Source organism: Abramis brama (assembly GCF_963993115.1).
Source record: "Abramis brama genome assembly, chromosome: 22".
In the NCBI taxonomy this organism is placed as follows: Eukaryota; Metazoa; Chordata; class Actinopteri; order Cypriniformes; family Leuciscidae; genus Abramis; species Abramis brama.
Window position 1 is genome coordinate 15,688,068 of NC_139984.1, and position 16,589 is coordinate 15,704,656.

Consider the following 16,589-nt stretch of genomic DNA (forward strand, 5'->3'; position numbering starts at 1 on the left):
ATAACAAATAGTGGAAAGTATAATTAATCATTCAGGTGCTGTTAATGCTTTACCCATAAAGTTAAGACTATAGAAATAATGGGACATTTTAAATATGGATTTACCACTTTGGATATTCTCCACTAGTCCCATTATAAAGGGAATAGAAACAACAGCCATTATATCAAACATGGAGACAGCTTATTTGAGTGTGGCCATTTAGAAGGTAAAGTCACTAATCATCCTGATTTTAGTGATGTTTTTAATGCTTAAATGACCTGAAGAAGCCACATAGTCATCAGTCATGTGACCAGTGGTGACTGGGACATCAGTCAAGAGCGCTGTTTGTTATTTTGGACAGTTGTGTAAAATCTTCCCTCAGAGAAGTTATTTTACTTCAGCCTCTGCTTTGAACAAACTAGTGGACTCCTTTTCTGTCATAATAAGGTTTTTACTGTCATGGCTTAGGAGACGAAACATGGACAAAGAGCACAATGATTATGCTTTTGTAAATTAAAAATAGACTGCAAAGGATCCTCCATTTGTACTGAACACTGAAATATCAATTCAGGTAAGAAAAGACAATTCTATTATTTAGAAATAGACATTAAACTTTTTTGAAAATATAATATTTTTATTATATGTTTTGTATGATATTAGCATACTCTCTTACCAAACCAAAATAAAATACACATTAAGTTTTTATATATTATATAATATATATTATATAATATTTACAATTTTTGTATCTATATAATCTGGCGTTGCTATTTGGGATTGCATTCCACTGAAATATATGACTATATGAATATATGACTGGTTGTAATGTCACTGTCAGATAAACAATGTATGTTTCATTATAATGTCATCACTTGAGCTGGCAGTTGTGAGTCAGCTGCTTCATCTGAATTACTCTTGTCATCCTAGACAGTGTCAACAACGCAGACAGATATAAACTGAATTATGAGTCTTATTGAAGAGACTGTTGGTAGTTATGAACATAAACATCAAGAATTGTGCATGGTAAAAAACAAGCCAAACTATAATTACCCTATTTTTTTTTTATTTTTTTTTTTGCTTTGTGGTAGCAATTAGCATGTACTAAAACAACTGGCTCTTTCATTCATTAAAAATTGGCATTCTTTTACATTTGAAAACAAATTCTGTTTTTATTTTTGCAGTTATACAATTATGTTTAAGATTCAGTATCTCAAAGCAAGTTAACCAGCAGCATCTGTTCTTCCAAACAAGCTGTAGTGCCACTTTAAGGCTGAACTGATAAAAACCCTCAGAGATATTCTGTATGAATAGAGCCAGCTTACTGCGTCCATTGGGACAGAGGTTTCATTGTCCCGTCCATGGAGGAAGCGGTTCATTCAGGCTCAGGTTGTGTGCTGTACAGTTTGGTGCTTGGCACTGCAGCGCTGCTGATGTCATTTGCACCGCTCAGGATACTGAAGCACTGGGGAACATGACCACAATTAGATCATACTTGAGTCTCTGTTCACTTACTGAGCTGACTCAAGAACTTTTTTGTTCTTTCGTGACCCTCAATATCGTATTAGCTCATCTGTGGAGTGTACAGTAAGACCGTACTGGCGTATCAGGCGTCCCTGGATGCCTGAGCTGATGTGGGATGGGAATGTATATCTTAGTGGCTGAGATGCTGTTTCCACCTACATCATCTCTTCTGAGTCCAGATTTGCCTTCTGGGATTTTGCGAGTTCATTCACATTCTGTTTCTGTATTTGACCATGCAACTCACGTTAACAAAGCTTTACACAGTTAAAGTAAAAACATAAAAGAGAATCAAAAAAGCAGTTTTTCACAAGCAGATTTAAATCTCTTTTAGGTGCAGTCACGAGTCGCGTGACCGCATTTTAATTTTCACTCAGAAACAAACATTTCATTCATTGAGTTAGCTTAGTTTTTCATGACCAAACAATGAGGCCCACACATTGATGTCATAATCAAAAAGAATGCAAAATATCTTTCAGCTGAGTTTGGCTATTTATGGACTATGGGCTTTTGCTAATGTAAATATGACAAGATAACAATTATAAGAACAGTTAATAAAATAAAGACTTGTATATTTTATATGTATATATAACTATTACTACAATAAAGCCTTTGCCACTGTAACGAGCACATATGTTTGCAACTATACTGAGAGAGAAAGAGAGAGAGAGAGAGAGAGGGAGAGAGAGAGAGAGGGAGAGAGGGAGAGAGAGGGAGGGAGAGAGGGAGGGAGGGAGAGAGGGAGGGAGGGAGGGAGGGAGGGAGGGAGAGGGGGGGGGTTGGACGTCATTCATGGTTCATGGGTAGAGTGGGCAAATGGATGAAGACAATGAAGAGGGATGTTAGTTGGGGAGGTATACATTTCAGAAAACATCTACTTGGTTTGACATTGTTTTGGACCTTTTTGAATGCAACAACAACAAAACATTTAAGATTGGAATTACATGTTTGGAATATGGGCAATGATGACAGATTAACATTACCATAGTGCGGAAACATGATATAAAAGGTAACAATCTCCAGATGTACCTACTACTACTTGACAAATGTGTACATTTGTGTAATAGCATGTAATTGTTAAACTTTGTTTTTATTTTAGGATTGTGAAATGACCTGCTGAAACAGAAAAAGAAGATTTTGTGAATTCTGGATACTCCACTTCAGTAGGTTACTTTGCATAATTATGTTGCTAGATAAAGATTACGGTGACCTTTACAAATTAACTGTAGCTTGGATTACAAAATATGTAGCTTTACAACTTAAAGCCTAAAGTAGAATGCAGTCAGTAAACAATTCTATTTTACAAGCAGACCCTATGTATTTTTTGCATAGATATCGTACTATTCACGCAAAGGAGTAGAACATTTTCTTGTTTTAGGTCTTTTTGTCTGAGCTATTTAAATAGCTATAATAGCCTATATAAAATATAATATAATAGCCTACTATACTAACATAAAATTCGATATAGCCTAATGAAAACAATCACTGCGTTATACGATAAAAAATATGACAATAAATGTGTTTGTTGTCCTCTTGATGTAACACGAACTTTGACGCAGTAGAATTACGCACAGGATATGCAGGTGCGTGAATGCCAACGAATCACAGTTGCGGAAAGCGGAAGGGGGCGGAGACTTAAAATAATACCAGTGGTCATTTGCATATGAAATGGTTTGGTTTGCCTGCTTCATTTCAATATAAATGCTACAGCATTCAGCGACTAGTGCTTTCATGGTTTAGCATTAACCCCTGCACAACACATACAAAATTATACAAAAGCAGTAGTTATGAAATTACTTCAAACAATATGTTTCAAGACAAGCATATGCTTGTCATATGGATATATGTTGGGCAATATTTGAGTATTTTGGTGCTCTTGTTTTTCCCTGTTGTATTATCACAAGGCGGATGCTGAACACAGCAGAGATGAGAGCTCTGAAGTGTTGGAGGATTCCTGCCATATTTACCATCCTACAGCAAACATGGATTTTAGCAATGGAAATTCCTCCCGAGGGTGAGGAACTGCAATTTTACCTCAATTTTTTTTTTTACTTTGGACCTTGTGACCAAAGGATACAAGGCATTATTTACTACTACATTGTCCTTTTAATTTGTTAAAACATAATATTTTTTATATGTATATCTCCACAGTCAGACAACCTCCAATGATCATTAAAGAGAGTGTTCAAGACCACATAGTAGATCCAGTTGACCCCATTATAGTGGAGTGTGAGGCAACCGGGAACCCACCTCCAGTGTAAGTACCATACTTCAACGTGTCCACACTTCATAATACATGTCATTCATTAGACTGACTTGATTACTTACCTTATAATGATTAGCATTTGTTTGTTTGTGTAAAAGGTGCTAAAATATTGACTGAAAGATTCCAATGTAAAATGTATGCAGTTTTAATGCAAATTCAAATGATTTTGGACAGCTGTGTTAGAGGATGTGTGATTGACAGATAACATGTACTGTACATAGCTTCACATGGACACGTGATGGGGTTTACCTGAATGTGGCACGGGATCCTCAGGTCAGCATGAGGAGGCGTTCTGGCACATTAGAGATTTTCTTCTGGGGTCGCCCTAATGACTATGAGGGAGTCTATCAGTGCACAGCGACTAATGAGTTTGGCTCTGCTCTGTCCAGTCACATCCATCTGCGTGTCTCCAGTAAGCCTTTAAATACCATGCAATTTTTTTATATAAAACAATTAGTCTATAGATTTTTAAACGTGAATGCTTTGTTTAGAGGCCCGTACGTGGTTGAAGGAGTATCTGGAGCCAGTATCAGTGGTGGTTGGACTTCCTCTCATCCTTCCCTGCAATCCCCCAGTAGGCCCTCCAAATCCTGACACCTACTGGCTGAACAGCAGTAAGTATCTGCCTCAGATGTTTTTGATTTGAAAGATATAGGCCCGGTTTCACAGACAGGGCTTAGATTAAGCCAGAATTAGGCCTTAGATTAATTAGTGTATTTAAGTAGCTTTTATAAACATGCCTTAGAAAATAAAATTACTGGTGTGCATCTTGAGACAAAACAATGGCACTGATGCAGTTTAAGATCTGTCAGTCCAAGTTACTTTCAGTTAAAACGGCTCAAACATGCATTTTAGTCTGGGACAGGCTTAAGCCTTGTCTGTGAAACTAGGGGTAAATGATCTAGAGTTACTTCAGTAGCATCAAAATAATACTAGGATGTGCATTTCAAAAGTTGCATTTCAAAGGTTTTGGGTCAGTAAGATTAGGCTTAAGAAATTAATACTTTTTTCAGTAAGGACCCATTAAATTGATCAAAAGTTACAGTAAAGACATTTATAATGTTGCAAAAGATTCCTGTCTCAAATAAATACTGTTCTTTTAAACTTTCTATTCATCAAAGATTCCTGAAAGAAATTATCATAAATTCCACAAAAATATTAAGTGACTGAAAATAATAAGAAACATTTCTTGAGCATCAAATCCAGCATATTAGAATGATTTCTGAAGGATCATTTGACACTGGAGACTGGAGTAATGATGCTGAAAATTCAGCTTTCATCACAGGAATAAATGACATTTTAAAATAGATTCAAATAGAAAAAGTTATTTTAAATTGTAATGATTTTTTTTTTAAATAAAAAAATGTTATTACTGTATTTTTGATCAAATAAATGCAGCCTTTGTCAGCACAAGAACGCCCCCAATATTTTGAACGGTAGTGTGTTTGTATCACCAGTCTTCATTGTAGTTATATTATTAATGTTTGTCTAGCCTTAAATAAGCCTTTAAATACAACCAGTATTTGGTATCCAAGTTCATCTTTATTCCATAGCTATGACACCAATCCGACAGGATCGTCGAGTATCAAAGGCAGAGAATGGAGATCTGTACTTCTCCAGTATCGTAGCAGAAGACGCTCTTACGAACTATGTCTGTGTCGCCCGCTTCCCCTTCACGAACACCATCCAGCAGAAACCGCCCCTCATCCTGCAGGTGCTCACAGGTCTGTGTGAAGAACTATTTTTATTCTGCTTCAGAATTGAGCAAATTTGTTTTAATATTTCTACCTGTGCCTTTTTCTGTGTGTTCAGTTGAGGAAGAACCATGATTAAAACCATCTAACAGTCTAACACATGGTGAGTTAGGACTCTTTCTTATGTTTCTCTTTAGTGTAAACATGCAACAGGACTTTACTGATCCACTAACTAGTCAACAATGCTCTGACCAGATTTGTAAAGTGTGAAGATTTCTGTCAAATGTTTGTGTAGCTCGCATGGCAGCCCACACGCCACCCAAGTTTCTGAAGCCCAAAGGAACTGCCAGCACAAGAATTGCGATGCTAGGGGAAGAACTTATTTTGGAGTGTTTTGCTGCTGGAGTGTGAGTTTTTAAAGTATTTTGATGATATCTCTGTTTTCTGAGAGCAGTTGAATGCAGTTGATTTTTGGATTTCCTTTTGAAATCTGTGCATTTCTGATTCTCTCTTAATGTTGTAGTCCGACTCCCTCCATAAAATGGACTAAAGATTGGGAGGAGATGTCTATGACAGGAAAGAAGTTGGAGAATTTCAATAAGACGCTTCGAATAAAGAAGATCGCCATGGATGATGGAGGAGAATACATCTGCACCGCTTCAAACAGGATGGGCAGCCTGGACCACGTCATCACTGTCTGGGTCAAATGTAGAATACTTCATTACTTGATTTCTATTGTTCATGTCTGTCACTATGTGGCTTCACCCAAAAATGTAAATTCTGTCATTATCTAATCTGTTTTATGATGTTTCAAATCCATATGCTGCCGCTGAAGAATGTTCACGCATTGACAGTTCATAGTGACCACATCTGTCATTGAACAAAAATACATTATTAAAACACCACAATAATAGTCCAAACAACTTGTGCTATATATGTTACATTTTTATGAAGAGATTTGTTATTGATGTGTGAGGTACAGACCAAAATTTAAGTCATTATTCACTGAACATTTACTTAGTAAAATCACTGCTGACCCCATCAAATATGACACCTTTTCCATGCTTCACATCTTATTGGACATTTAAAACATCATCAAACATAAATTATGTTTCACCTCATGCTATATTCACAGTACCACTCAGAATCCTTCAGAAATTATTTAAAATAAAATTAAAAATAACTGTTCAGAATCCTTCAGAAAGGCTTGTTTGATGCTTAAGAAACATCGTTATCAATGTTGAAAACGGTTGTGCTGCTTAATATTTTTGAGGAAACCATGATACATTTTTATCAGGATTCATCGAAGAATAGAAAGTTCAAAAGAACAGCATTTATTTGAAATAGAAATCAGCAACAACTGTAACATACATTTAAAAAAAAAAAATATTATTATCACTTTTGATCAGTTTGGTGAATCCTTACTAAATAAAGGTATTCATTTCTTTAGAATAAAACTTTGGGAAAAAAACCCCAAACGGGAGTATAATTTGAGAATTTCAGCAGAATGGAATATTTTCAGTCAATAACAACTAGTGTATTTATCACACAAATCTATACCATAACAAACATTTCATGTTCCACAAAAAAAAAAAAAAAAAGCATACAGGTTTGAAACAATAAGATGAAAAAATAATGACTACATTTTATTTTCAGTATTCCTTTAAGAATGAGAAAATCGAGATGCACATTCTCAACTCTTTTGCAGCGGTTCCGTTCTGGGTGGAGAAGCCTGAGAGTCTGGTTCTGTCTCGTGATGACAGCGGTAGTATAGTGTGTAGAGCTGATGGTATTCCTCGACCCCAGATACAGTGGCTGGTCAATGGAGAGCCCATCAGTGGTGAGAAAACAGCAGCTTCATTAAGCAAACAGGTGCACTGCAAAGCATTTTAATGCTCACTCTTTCTGTCTTGTCTTCAGATGCTCCTAAGAGTCCAGGCAGGCAGGTTTCAGAAGACACTTTGTTTTTCAACGCCGTGGTTCCAGACAGCGCTGCTGTGTTCCAGTGCAATGCTTCAAACCAGTATGGCTATATCATGGCAAACGCTTTCTTGGCCGTAATGGGTAAGAGCTAGAGGTTGGATTGAAAAACACTTAATTTCTATGCACCATTAGCTTTTAGCTTGCAACTGTGCACTGTTGTCTGCAGATATGAAGCCTCGTCTGCTTGGTCACAGAGATGAACTGGTTAAAACAACAGAAGGCAATAATACTCATTTAGACTGCCCGTATTTCGGCTCTCCTAAACCTGACCTGCGGTGGTAAATATATTGTCTCACTATCATTTATCTTCATTATTTCCTAAAACTTGTCTGTTTTTACCTTTGAATTATCACAAATACAAGGATAAAAACAAAACACATATCTATTGTGATGGTGTGAATGAACAAAATGAGGAGTAACTGCATAAATTATTTCAAAATAAGTGCACATAAAAAGTATCCAATTAATGTGTATATACTGTAGGTCAAAAGGAGGACTAGGCACCTTAGAGGGAAATCGTCACAGGATTCTTCCAAATGGTACATTGGAAATCAGTGACACAAAGCTACAAGATCAGGGAACATATGTGTGTGTTGCAAGCAATGTCATTGGACGAGATGAGAAGGAGGTCCAACTAGAGGTCAAAGGTCAGTCTCTGGAACAGGTGCTGCATTGAAATTTCTGATAAAAATACTTATATTTTAAATGCACTGATTAAATGTCCATTAAATGTATGTGTTAATCCAATAAGCAGATGATTTATAGATGTTTGATTCTGCTTTTTACTTGTATGTATTTGATGTCATGTGTATATATATATCAAGATGATCTGCTTGTTAAAAGATTACATTTATTTTAATTTTATAGAGCCCATTAAAATTGTTCGTGCCCCACGCAATACTATGGTCACAAGAGGGAGTCTGGCTCGCTTTGATTGTAAGATTCAATTAGACCCGACTCTAGACGTTACCGTTACTTGGCTTAAGGACAAGAAGTTCTTGATCTTAGCAAGAAGGTAAACACAATTGAATCTGACCACAATCATGTAGGAAGTGTTATTAATTATTCTATTGGTTTAATGTATCTGACTGCTTTGTGTTCTGTAGGATGACAAAGGATGAGGATTCTCTGAGCATTGCTGATGTGTACAGAAGAGATGAAGGCATCTACACCTGCAGGGTTAAAAGTGAACTGGAGGAGGTCACTGCCTCGGCCAAACTCACTGTGACAGGTACCAGTACATATACTCTCTCTATGCGACCAGTTTAAACATGAGCATATTATTCATGTATACTTTTGCTTTTAGACCGGCCAGACCCGCCCACTGATTTAGAGATATCAGACCCATCAGAGAGGAGCGTTAGACTCACCTGGATTCCAGGACTGAGCAACCACAATCCTATTAAAGGTACATCCACACAAACATAGATGCAAGCAAAAATTCAGAACAATCTAGCCTTACAATGACATGATTTTGAATGAATTTTCTTTCAGAGTACCAGGTTCAATATACTGAAGATCTCCTTGCAGACTATTGGCTGCTGCCGAGCGGCTGGAAGAACCTGACTAGTTACCCAGGCAACTTGAACTCTGTCGTTTTACAGTTAACTCCATTTGTAGAGTACCGATTCCGGGTCATTGCTGTAAATGGCATAGGACCCAGTAAACCCAGCTGGCCATCTGCATACTACCAGACTGGAGGAGCTGGTAGGTCCTCCTTTTTCCATTATATTATATTATATTATATTATATTATATTATATTATATTATATTATATTATATTATATTATATTATATTATATTAATTATATTATATTATATTATATTATATTATATTATATTATTGTTTAACAGTAAAACATATTATGCATTTTATTTGATTCACACCAAACTTTTTCAACATGACGCCAAGACACTGAAGATGCTAAATTGTGAACGGATATTGGATATCTCGAACAGTGTTGCCATGGCAAGGGATTAAAGTAATGTCAAAAAAGGGAAACAGGAAGATTCTCATCTTCATCTTTTAAACAATTAATTATAAACCATTTATTTCTTTATAAAATAATACAAATATTTTTCAATTCAAGAAGTATGTATAAGTTAAAAATAGGCAGATTAGTGCTATCTGGTTGAATTAAAAAAAAATCAAGTCATACACAGTATAACAGCATAGGCAGCATAGGCCTATTTTAAAACAGGGTTGAGAAAACTCTTATTGCAGAAATCATAATGTTCAGACTGATAACAAAATTGTTCAGACATAATCCTTTTATCAGGTATTGCATTTGGATATGTATTTAGACATGATCAAAAACAACTTTCTGTCACAAATTAGATTTTATTTTATTTCTTGTTTAAAATGTTGTTGAATCTTCTGGCTCAACTACCTGGTAAACAGTCTGAGCATTTTATCTCATCTCACTTTCTCTCTCTCTGTGTGTGTGTGTTTGCGTATGTGTGTATGCGTGTGTGTGCATGTGCAGGTGTCAGTTACACTTTTGATGGTTTAGAGTTTAACCCTTTCATTGCTGTGTTCTTTGGCCTGCATTAAAGGATAATCAAATTTTTTAATAAGTTTGATTAACAAAATAAAGGCATAGAACCAGTTTGTAGGGCACTGACAACATAGTTTTGTATAATTATTTTAATTATTAGATTAATAAAAATATAAAAAGACCTTGAGATAAATACTGTACTTATCGCCTTTTTGAGAAAATAATTTTTGAGCTGCAAAAGATAACTTCGCACTCATTTGAAAGTGGTCTATAACATCCTATGACATGAAATTCATCTGAATTTAAATTATCTCATGGATGTGGGTATTATGGTTTGTAGTCATAGTGGTCTACAGTAAATGTGGCATATTCAAACAACTTTGACATAGTCCTGATATTTACCTGGTTTGATTGCATATTGCCCATCATGCACAGTTGCCCTAAAGCCACCGGGTTGGCGGTGGTGCCGGGGATTGGGCCCGTCATCGCTGCTTGCAGCTATATTTTATTCCTGTGATGCAAAGCTGAATTTTCAGCATCATTACTCTAGTCTTCAGTGTCTAATAGTCTAATGATTTGCTGCTCAAGAAACATTTCTTATTATTATCAATGTTGAAAACAATTGTGCTGAACGTATATTATTATATTATAGTAATGTTTTGTGTTGTGCTGTCAAATCGATTAATCGCGATTAATGTCTGTGTATATATATATTATAATTATATATTATATTATATCACATTTATACACATATATTATGTAAACACAAACTTTTATGTTAGATGCGATTAAATATGATTAATCGCGATTAATCGATTTGACAGCACTAGTTTTGTGTCTTTAGTGCCTGATGCCATCCCAAGAAACATCCAAGGACTGGGAAGTGGAGTGTTCAGAAATAACATGGAAATCAGCTGGGAGGTGATGCACTGATGATTGATGGATGTCGATCGTTTTAATCAAAGTTGTTAACTGTGATGTAATCACATGCACGTGATTTATATTAACTGTGATGTTTTTGTTGTGTCTGAAGCCACTGGAGTACAGAGAATGGAATGGGCCGAAACTGGGCTACATGGTTTGGTGGAGACGGAGGGATTCGAGGGAGGAGTGGAAGAACTACACAACATACTGGTGGTGTAGCTGCATCATCTATGACACTGACACCTTCACGCCCTATGAAATTAAAGTTCAGGCCATCAACTTCTTCGGCTATGGCCCAGAATCCCCTGTTGTGATTGGTTACTCTGGGGAGGACCGTAAGTTCACATGTACCACAAGTAAAGGTTTGGTTTAACATGCATAAAAAAGAGATTTTGGTCAGTGTTTTACTCATATTGGGTTTCTCTAACAGGTCCTGTTGCCGCTCCATCTGATCTGAGGGTGTCAGACATTGAAAGCACGACGCTGACAGTCCATTGGGAACCAGTGGCACGAGCCGACATCATGGGTGAAATAAAGGAGTACAAAGTATGGCTTCTTCATTGCACAGGTCCATATAGTAAATGAAATGGGCCGCTGATGGAGCTGTGTTTGGTTTCTCAGGTTTATTACTGGAGAGAGAGCAGTCGACTGCCCTGGCACACTGTGAGCAGGAGGATTAAGACCAAGAGTTTTAAAGCTAATGGACCGCGTCTGTCTGGGACCCTATCTGGTCTTGTCCCGTATAGTAACTACAGGATCTATATTGTAGTGGCCAATAACCGCTTTGAAGGTCCGCCCAGCCACACCATTGAGTTTCAGACACCTGAAGGAGGTATGAAACTCTTCACACAGTTAGCATTATGGCAAATCAAACACATACAGGCATGACTTTATACATGCGTCTCGCTTCCACTCTAGTGCCCACCATTCCCAGGTCGTTCAGGATCATGCACCGGCACTATGACACCATTTACCTGGACTGGGAGGAACCTGCAGAACCCAATGGCATTCTGACTGGGTACATTCTCAAATATCAGACGTGTAAGTGCACTTACATCACGTTGGTGTCCCATGACATTTTTTAAAGCATTAGAGGCACAAATCTTATTTTTTCATGACACCCAAGTTTGGGCTGGGTGCAATTTTTAAAAATGTTTTTAAAGGAAGCATCTTATGCTCACCAAGGCTGCATTCCTGTGATGGTTACTCCAGTGTTCAGTGTCAAATGATCCCTCAGAAATCATTCAAACATGCTGATTTGCTGCTCAAGAAACATTTCTTATTATTATCGATGTTGAAGTTGAAGTTGAGCTGCTTAATATTTTTTAACATGAAAAAAAGAATTCCCTGTTTGCACCAAACACATCTGGTGGCTCTGCTGCCAAAAAGCCCTTTTTTTGTTTCATCTGACCATAGAATCCGGTCCCTTTTGAAGTTCCAGTCGTGTCTGACAACTGAATATGCTGGAGTTATTGAAAGTTATTGGAGTGATTGGAACTTCTTAATTATTGCCCTGATGGTCAAAATGGGGATTTTCAATTCTTTAGCTATTTTCTTATAGCCACTTTCTATTTTGTGATGCTCAACATTCTTTTGATGCACATCAGAACTATATTATTTGGTTTTACTCATTGTGATGGATGATTAAAGAAATTTGGCCTTTGTGTATTCATCATATTTAAACTCCTGTGAAACAAGAAGTCATAGCTAGACAATTTCATGTTCCTAGTCACCCTGGTGTGCTTCAAAAAAGATCAATATTAATGGGAATATACTTCAGAGATATTTTACTCAAAATTCTAATAATTTTGGAGAAAAACATTTGTTTCATAATGGGATTTCCCCCCAACTTTCAATTCTTTTACTTCAATGAAAGGTTAAATTTTTTTTAATGAAAGATCAAAAGGATAAACAATGCAGATTTATTTTTTACAGCTGTTTTTGATCATATTTACCAGGGGTGCCATTAATACTGATCACAACTGTATGTCCCACATTTTGCACTCAAACCCTCCATGTTCCCTAATGTCTTTCCCAAAAAAATTTACCATTCCTTAAAATAAAAACATTTTTTCTGCAACATTTTATTTATTTATTTTATTAATGTTTTAATGTTTGTTTATCACTATAAAGTAACAAAAAGACACAAATCATTTATTTAGCCCTATAATGTAATATTTTTTCTGTAGTGAACATCACTCTGGGGGACAGAATCCAAGTGGAATACATTCCTCCTAACATCACCTACTTCTCTCTGCACCGTTTGGACCGATACACTCGATACAAGTTCTCACTGGCAGCACAAACTGAAGTTGGAGCCGGGGAGGCGTTCACAGAGGAATCACCCAAATTTACTACTGAGGGTAATTTTGCATCTACATAAATAAGATCATTGTTCTGTAAACATACAAAGATTCCTAACATGTCTGCATGATTGCGTGTGTGCATGAACAGAATATACCCGGGAGCAAGTGGACATTGTGACGCAGGGTTGGTTCATTGGCTTAATGTGTGCAGTTGCTCTTCTCGTTCTCATCATGCTCATAGTCTTCTTCATCAAGAGAAGCCGAGGAGGAAAGTACCCAGGTACAATAGAAATTACATGAGACAAGTTACATATATTTATTATAAAGCATTATATATGTGGAAAAACATATTCTTTTGTTTGTTTGTAAGTGCGGGACATGAAGGACTTTGCGCTGGAGCCAATGGATGATCGAGAGAATGGAACGTTTGATTACAGGTGACTGTGTTTGATGAGAAGCTCTATGTAAAATCCCAGGACTTTCTATTTGATTTATAAAAGTGTTAAAAGTTATCTTAAGTTTATTTACTACTTATTTTCAGTAATGCACTGACATGAAAACAGCATGTTAGATACACTAAAGGGTGAAAAATTATTAAATCCAATAAATTACATCATAACATAATCATATTAGCAAAGGTTGATTTGGAATATGTACTGTATACCACAATAATTGTTCCTCAGTTTATAATTCATCACTTCATCCATCAAACTTTTCTCACTTTCTTCATTCCTCCTTTATTTTTTTTATGTCTTTTGCGGTTGGACCGCTGAAGGTCTCTTGAGAGGTATGATACATGTCATACAGAAGTGCTGACCTTTTTAAAATTGTCATATTTGTTTTACAATGAAACTACACATTCTAGTCTAACTATTAAGCTATTTTTTATAAACTGTTTTCACACTACCATTCAAAATGTGGTAAATTGATACTTTTATTCAGCAAGGATGCTTTAAATTGATCAAAAGTATCAGTAAAAACATTTATAAAGTTAGATTTATGTTTTGAAAATAAATTCTGTTCTTTTGAAATTTCTATTTATCAAAGAATCCTTAAAACAAATCTGAATATTAGAATGATTTCTGAAGGATCATGTGGCACCAAAGACTGTTGAAAATTCAGCTTTGCCATCACAGGAATAAATTACATTTTAAAATATATTCAAATAGCTTATCTTATTTGTAATATATATATATATATATATATATATATATATATATATATATATATATATATATATATTACAATATTACTGTTTTTAGTTTTTAATATATTTTTGATCAAATAAATGCAGCCTTAGTGAGCATAAGAGACTTCTTTCGAAAACATGAACAAATCTTACCTGATCCCAAACTTTTGAACAGTAGTGTTTAACAATAGTATTTGTGTTTTATATGTCATGTCTTTGTTTCCATTATATGAATTGTGACTTTTTAACTTCTATATCTACTGCAGGATAACACGAGTGTCCACCATGCCCTATAGCAGACGGTAAGCATCTCTTCAACCTTTGTTTCAAACATTGTTTGGAACAATGGACATCTCCTTACTTTTAAAACTCTCAAATGAATCTCTTCCCGTTTAGTGAGGAGGAAAGTCGACAGGGACGCAGTCAAGGTGTGATCGAGCACATTGACAGGAGAACGAACAGTGACGACAGCCTCATGGAGTATGGTGAGGGGGAAGAGATCGAGTTTAATGAGGACGGCTCCTTCATCGGAGAGTACACTGGTGTCAGTAAGAGGAACATCGACAGGAGCCCGTACCATGACAGCTCTGAGCCAACGTCTCCTGTGGCCATCTACTCTTTTGCTTAGAGCCCATGGTGTCTGATTAAACCATCTTTTACACAGACGGACTAAAGACTCATTTAATCTGTTAAACAGGCTGGAAATAATGATGTATATAGATGTGTTTTAAAAGTAAAACCGTGTTTCTGGGGATTTACAGAAAAAGTGCCAATCAGGTTTGTTTTTCAAATCCACAAATCATGTGAGAGGAAGCCAAGCAAAGATGTCTTGATGTGTTTATCATGTTGATAAGAAGACAGAAAAGAAATGGCTGATGGAAGCTTGCTTCGTTAAACAAACTCATGTTCAGTTTATAAAATAACATTCAGGATCAATTCACACCTATTTACTTAGCATAGACATCTGCTGAAGAGATGTTGAGCATCAAGAACTTCCACAATGCTTTGTTATTTAACCAGTTTGATATCACTGATAGTTGTCACTAATTCTTCTTATGTTTTATTTTCCATAGCACCTTTTTCCTCTGTATTTATCTGTTTGCTGTACTGTAGGTCACATTAATGGACTGCAAACCATTTGTTCTCACACAAAATACAATCTAACCCTCAGCTGCTTATTGGAGTATGATGTAGGCCCCTACGTGATGTTTATTGTATATTTGTTGGAGTCTGGTAAGAGTACTATCATAAGTGTTGTAGTGCTTAAGTTATTAAAATGCATGATGTGAATTAATGAGTTTGTCATAATTACAACAGCATAATTTCACAACAGAAGTTTACAGGACTATCAAGCTCAAAAGGGAGGGAGGGTGGAGGGGGCTGGGCGGTACACAATAAACTTACCATTAAAAGTAGTCTACCTACTTCTGATCAAGTCATATGATAGATGACAAACCAAAATCTATAATCTTGCCCTCAAAAGCTCACATATATCCCACATATGAGTTGGAAACTACATCAAAGTGAGTAAACAATGAATGAATTTTGATATTTTGGTTATCTCTTTTACGCGCCCATTGGGAGGCTGTTATGCCGATATTCTCCACTAGAGGACAGATTGAACTGAGCACGAGCTCCGCTCTAACACAAACATTGATTGACACGCACACAAACCTGTATTTAAACATTGAGAATCCACAGTTCTGTATTGTGTTTCATTATTATAACGTTGTCTAAAAATAACAGCGCAGATAATCTCGAGAATTTAACAAGTACAAGTATTTAATCTCATTCAGTCACATTTTATGTGGTAAACAAAGAACATTGTGTTATTTCCCTTTTAAAAACTGATCAGAACACAGCAGTAACAGAGGGAAGTTCACAATGTGTGAAATATTACAACATACTGTGTCATGACTATTTATCATTTGTTTTATAACGGTTTTAAATAACCTTTGATTCGTTTTGTTCCCCTTTTCCCTCAAAAATAGAGAAACACTTTAAAATCTATTACACAATCCTTCTTTTGTACTTCTTTTGACCTCTGGAGATCAATTCTAACTGTGTCAGAGGCACACAGGATAAATAATGGGTAATACATAATTTCTTGGATAAGTAGCCTGCATAATATATTCAAATTAAAGGAAACAAGTTAAACATATGATATAACATTGTCATTTGGAGGTTTCAACTCTGATGCAAATGTGATAATCCTGTCAGTTTATTGGCTCA

General features: G+C 36.0%; 1 protein-coding gene across 3 annotated transcripts; it reads left to right on the top strand.

Moving 5' to 3' along the window:
- Positions 1 to 374: 374 nt before the first annotated feature.
- nfascb (neurofascin homolog (chicken) b) lies at positions 375 to 15,641 on the top strand. Of its 3 annotated transcripts, none has more exons than XM_084098014.1 (28): positions 375 to 550; positions 2,597 to 2,660; positions 3,402 to 3,511; positions 3,649 to 3,754; positions 3,985 to 4,175; positions 4,255 to 4,377; positions 5,317 to 5,487; positions 5,753 to 5,864; positions 5,981 to 6,165; positions 7,166 to 7,297; positions 7,378 to 7,521; positions 7,607 to 7,718; positions 7,924 to 8,087; positions 8,308 to 8,455; positions 8,547 to 8,671; positions 8,747 to 8,848; positions 8,935 to 9,147; positions 10,783 to 10,859; positions 10,972 to 11,197; positions 11,293 to 11,408; positions 11,484 to 11,694; positions 11,781 to 11,903; positions 13,052 to 13,225; positions 13,317 to 13,448; positions 13,539 to 13,605; positions 13,944 to 13,955; positions 14,624 to 14,659; positions 14,754 to 15,641. In XM_084098014.1, exons 3-28 carry the CDS (start codon positions 3,406 to 3,408, stop codon positions 14,983 to 14,985), a joined length of 3,540 nt encoding a protein of 1,179 aa, XP_083954140.1. In that variant the 5' UTR covers positions 375 to 550; positions 2,597 to 2,660; positions 3,402 to 3,405; the 3' UTR covers positions 14,986 to 15,641. The 3 variants fall into 3 exon arrangements, with proteins under 3 accessions (XP_083954140.1, XP_083954139.1, XP_083954141.1); XM_084098013.1 differs by lacking the exon at positions 375 to 550 and adding an exon at positions 2,368 to 2,506; XM_084098015.1 differs by lacking the exons at positions 375 to 550; positions 2,597 to 2,660; positions 3,402 to 3,511; ... (1 more) ...; positions 3,985 to 4,175; positions 4,255 to 4,377 and adding an exon at positions 5,576 to 5,620 and having other exon boundaries at positions 5,469 to 5,487.
- The last annotated feature ends 948 nt before the right edge of the window (positions 15,642 to 16,589 follow it).

Bases quoted from the DNA above. Each gene is read 5' to 3' on its own strand.
- nfascb (XM_084098014.1), top strand. From the start codon at position 3,406: ATGCTGAACACAGCAGAGATGAGAGCTCTGAAGTGTTGGAGGATTCCT. The intron at 7,522-7,606 runs GTAAGAGCTAGA...TGTTGTCTGCAG, and splicing joins CGCTTTCTTGGCCGTAATGG to ATATGAAGCCTCGTCTGCTT. The intron at 13,226-13,316 runs GTAATTTTGCAT...GTGCATGAACAG, and splicing joins ACCCAAATTTACTACTGAGG to AATATACCCGGGAGCAAGTG.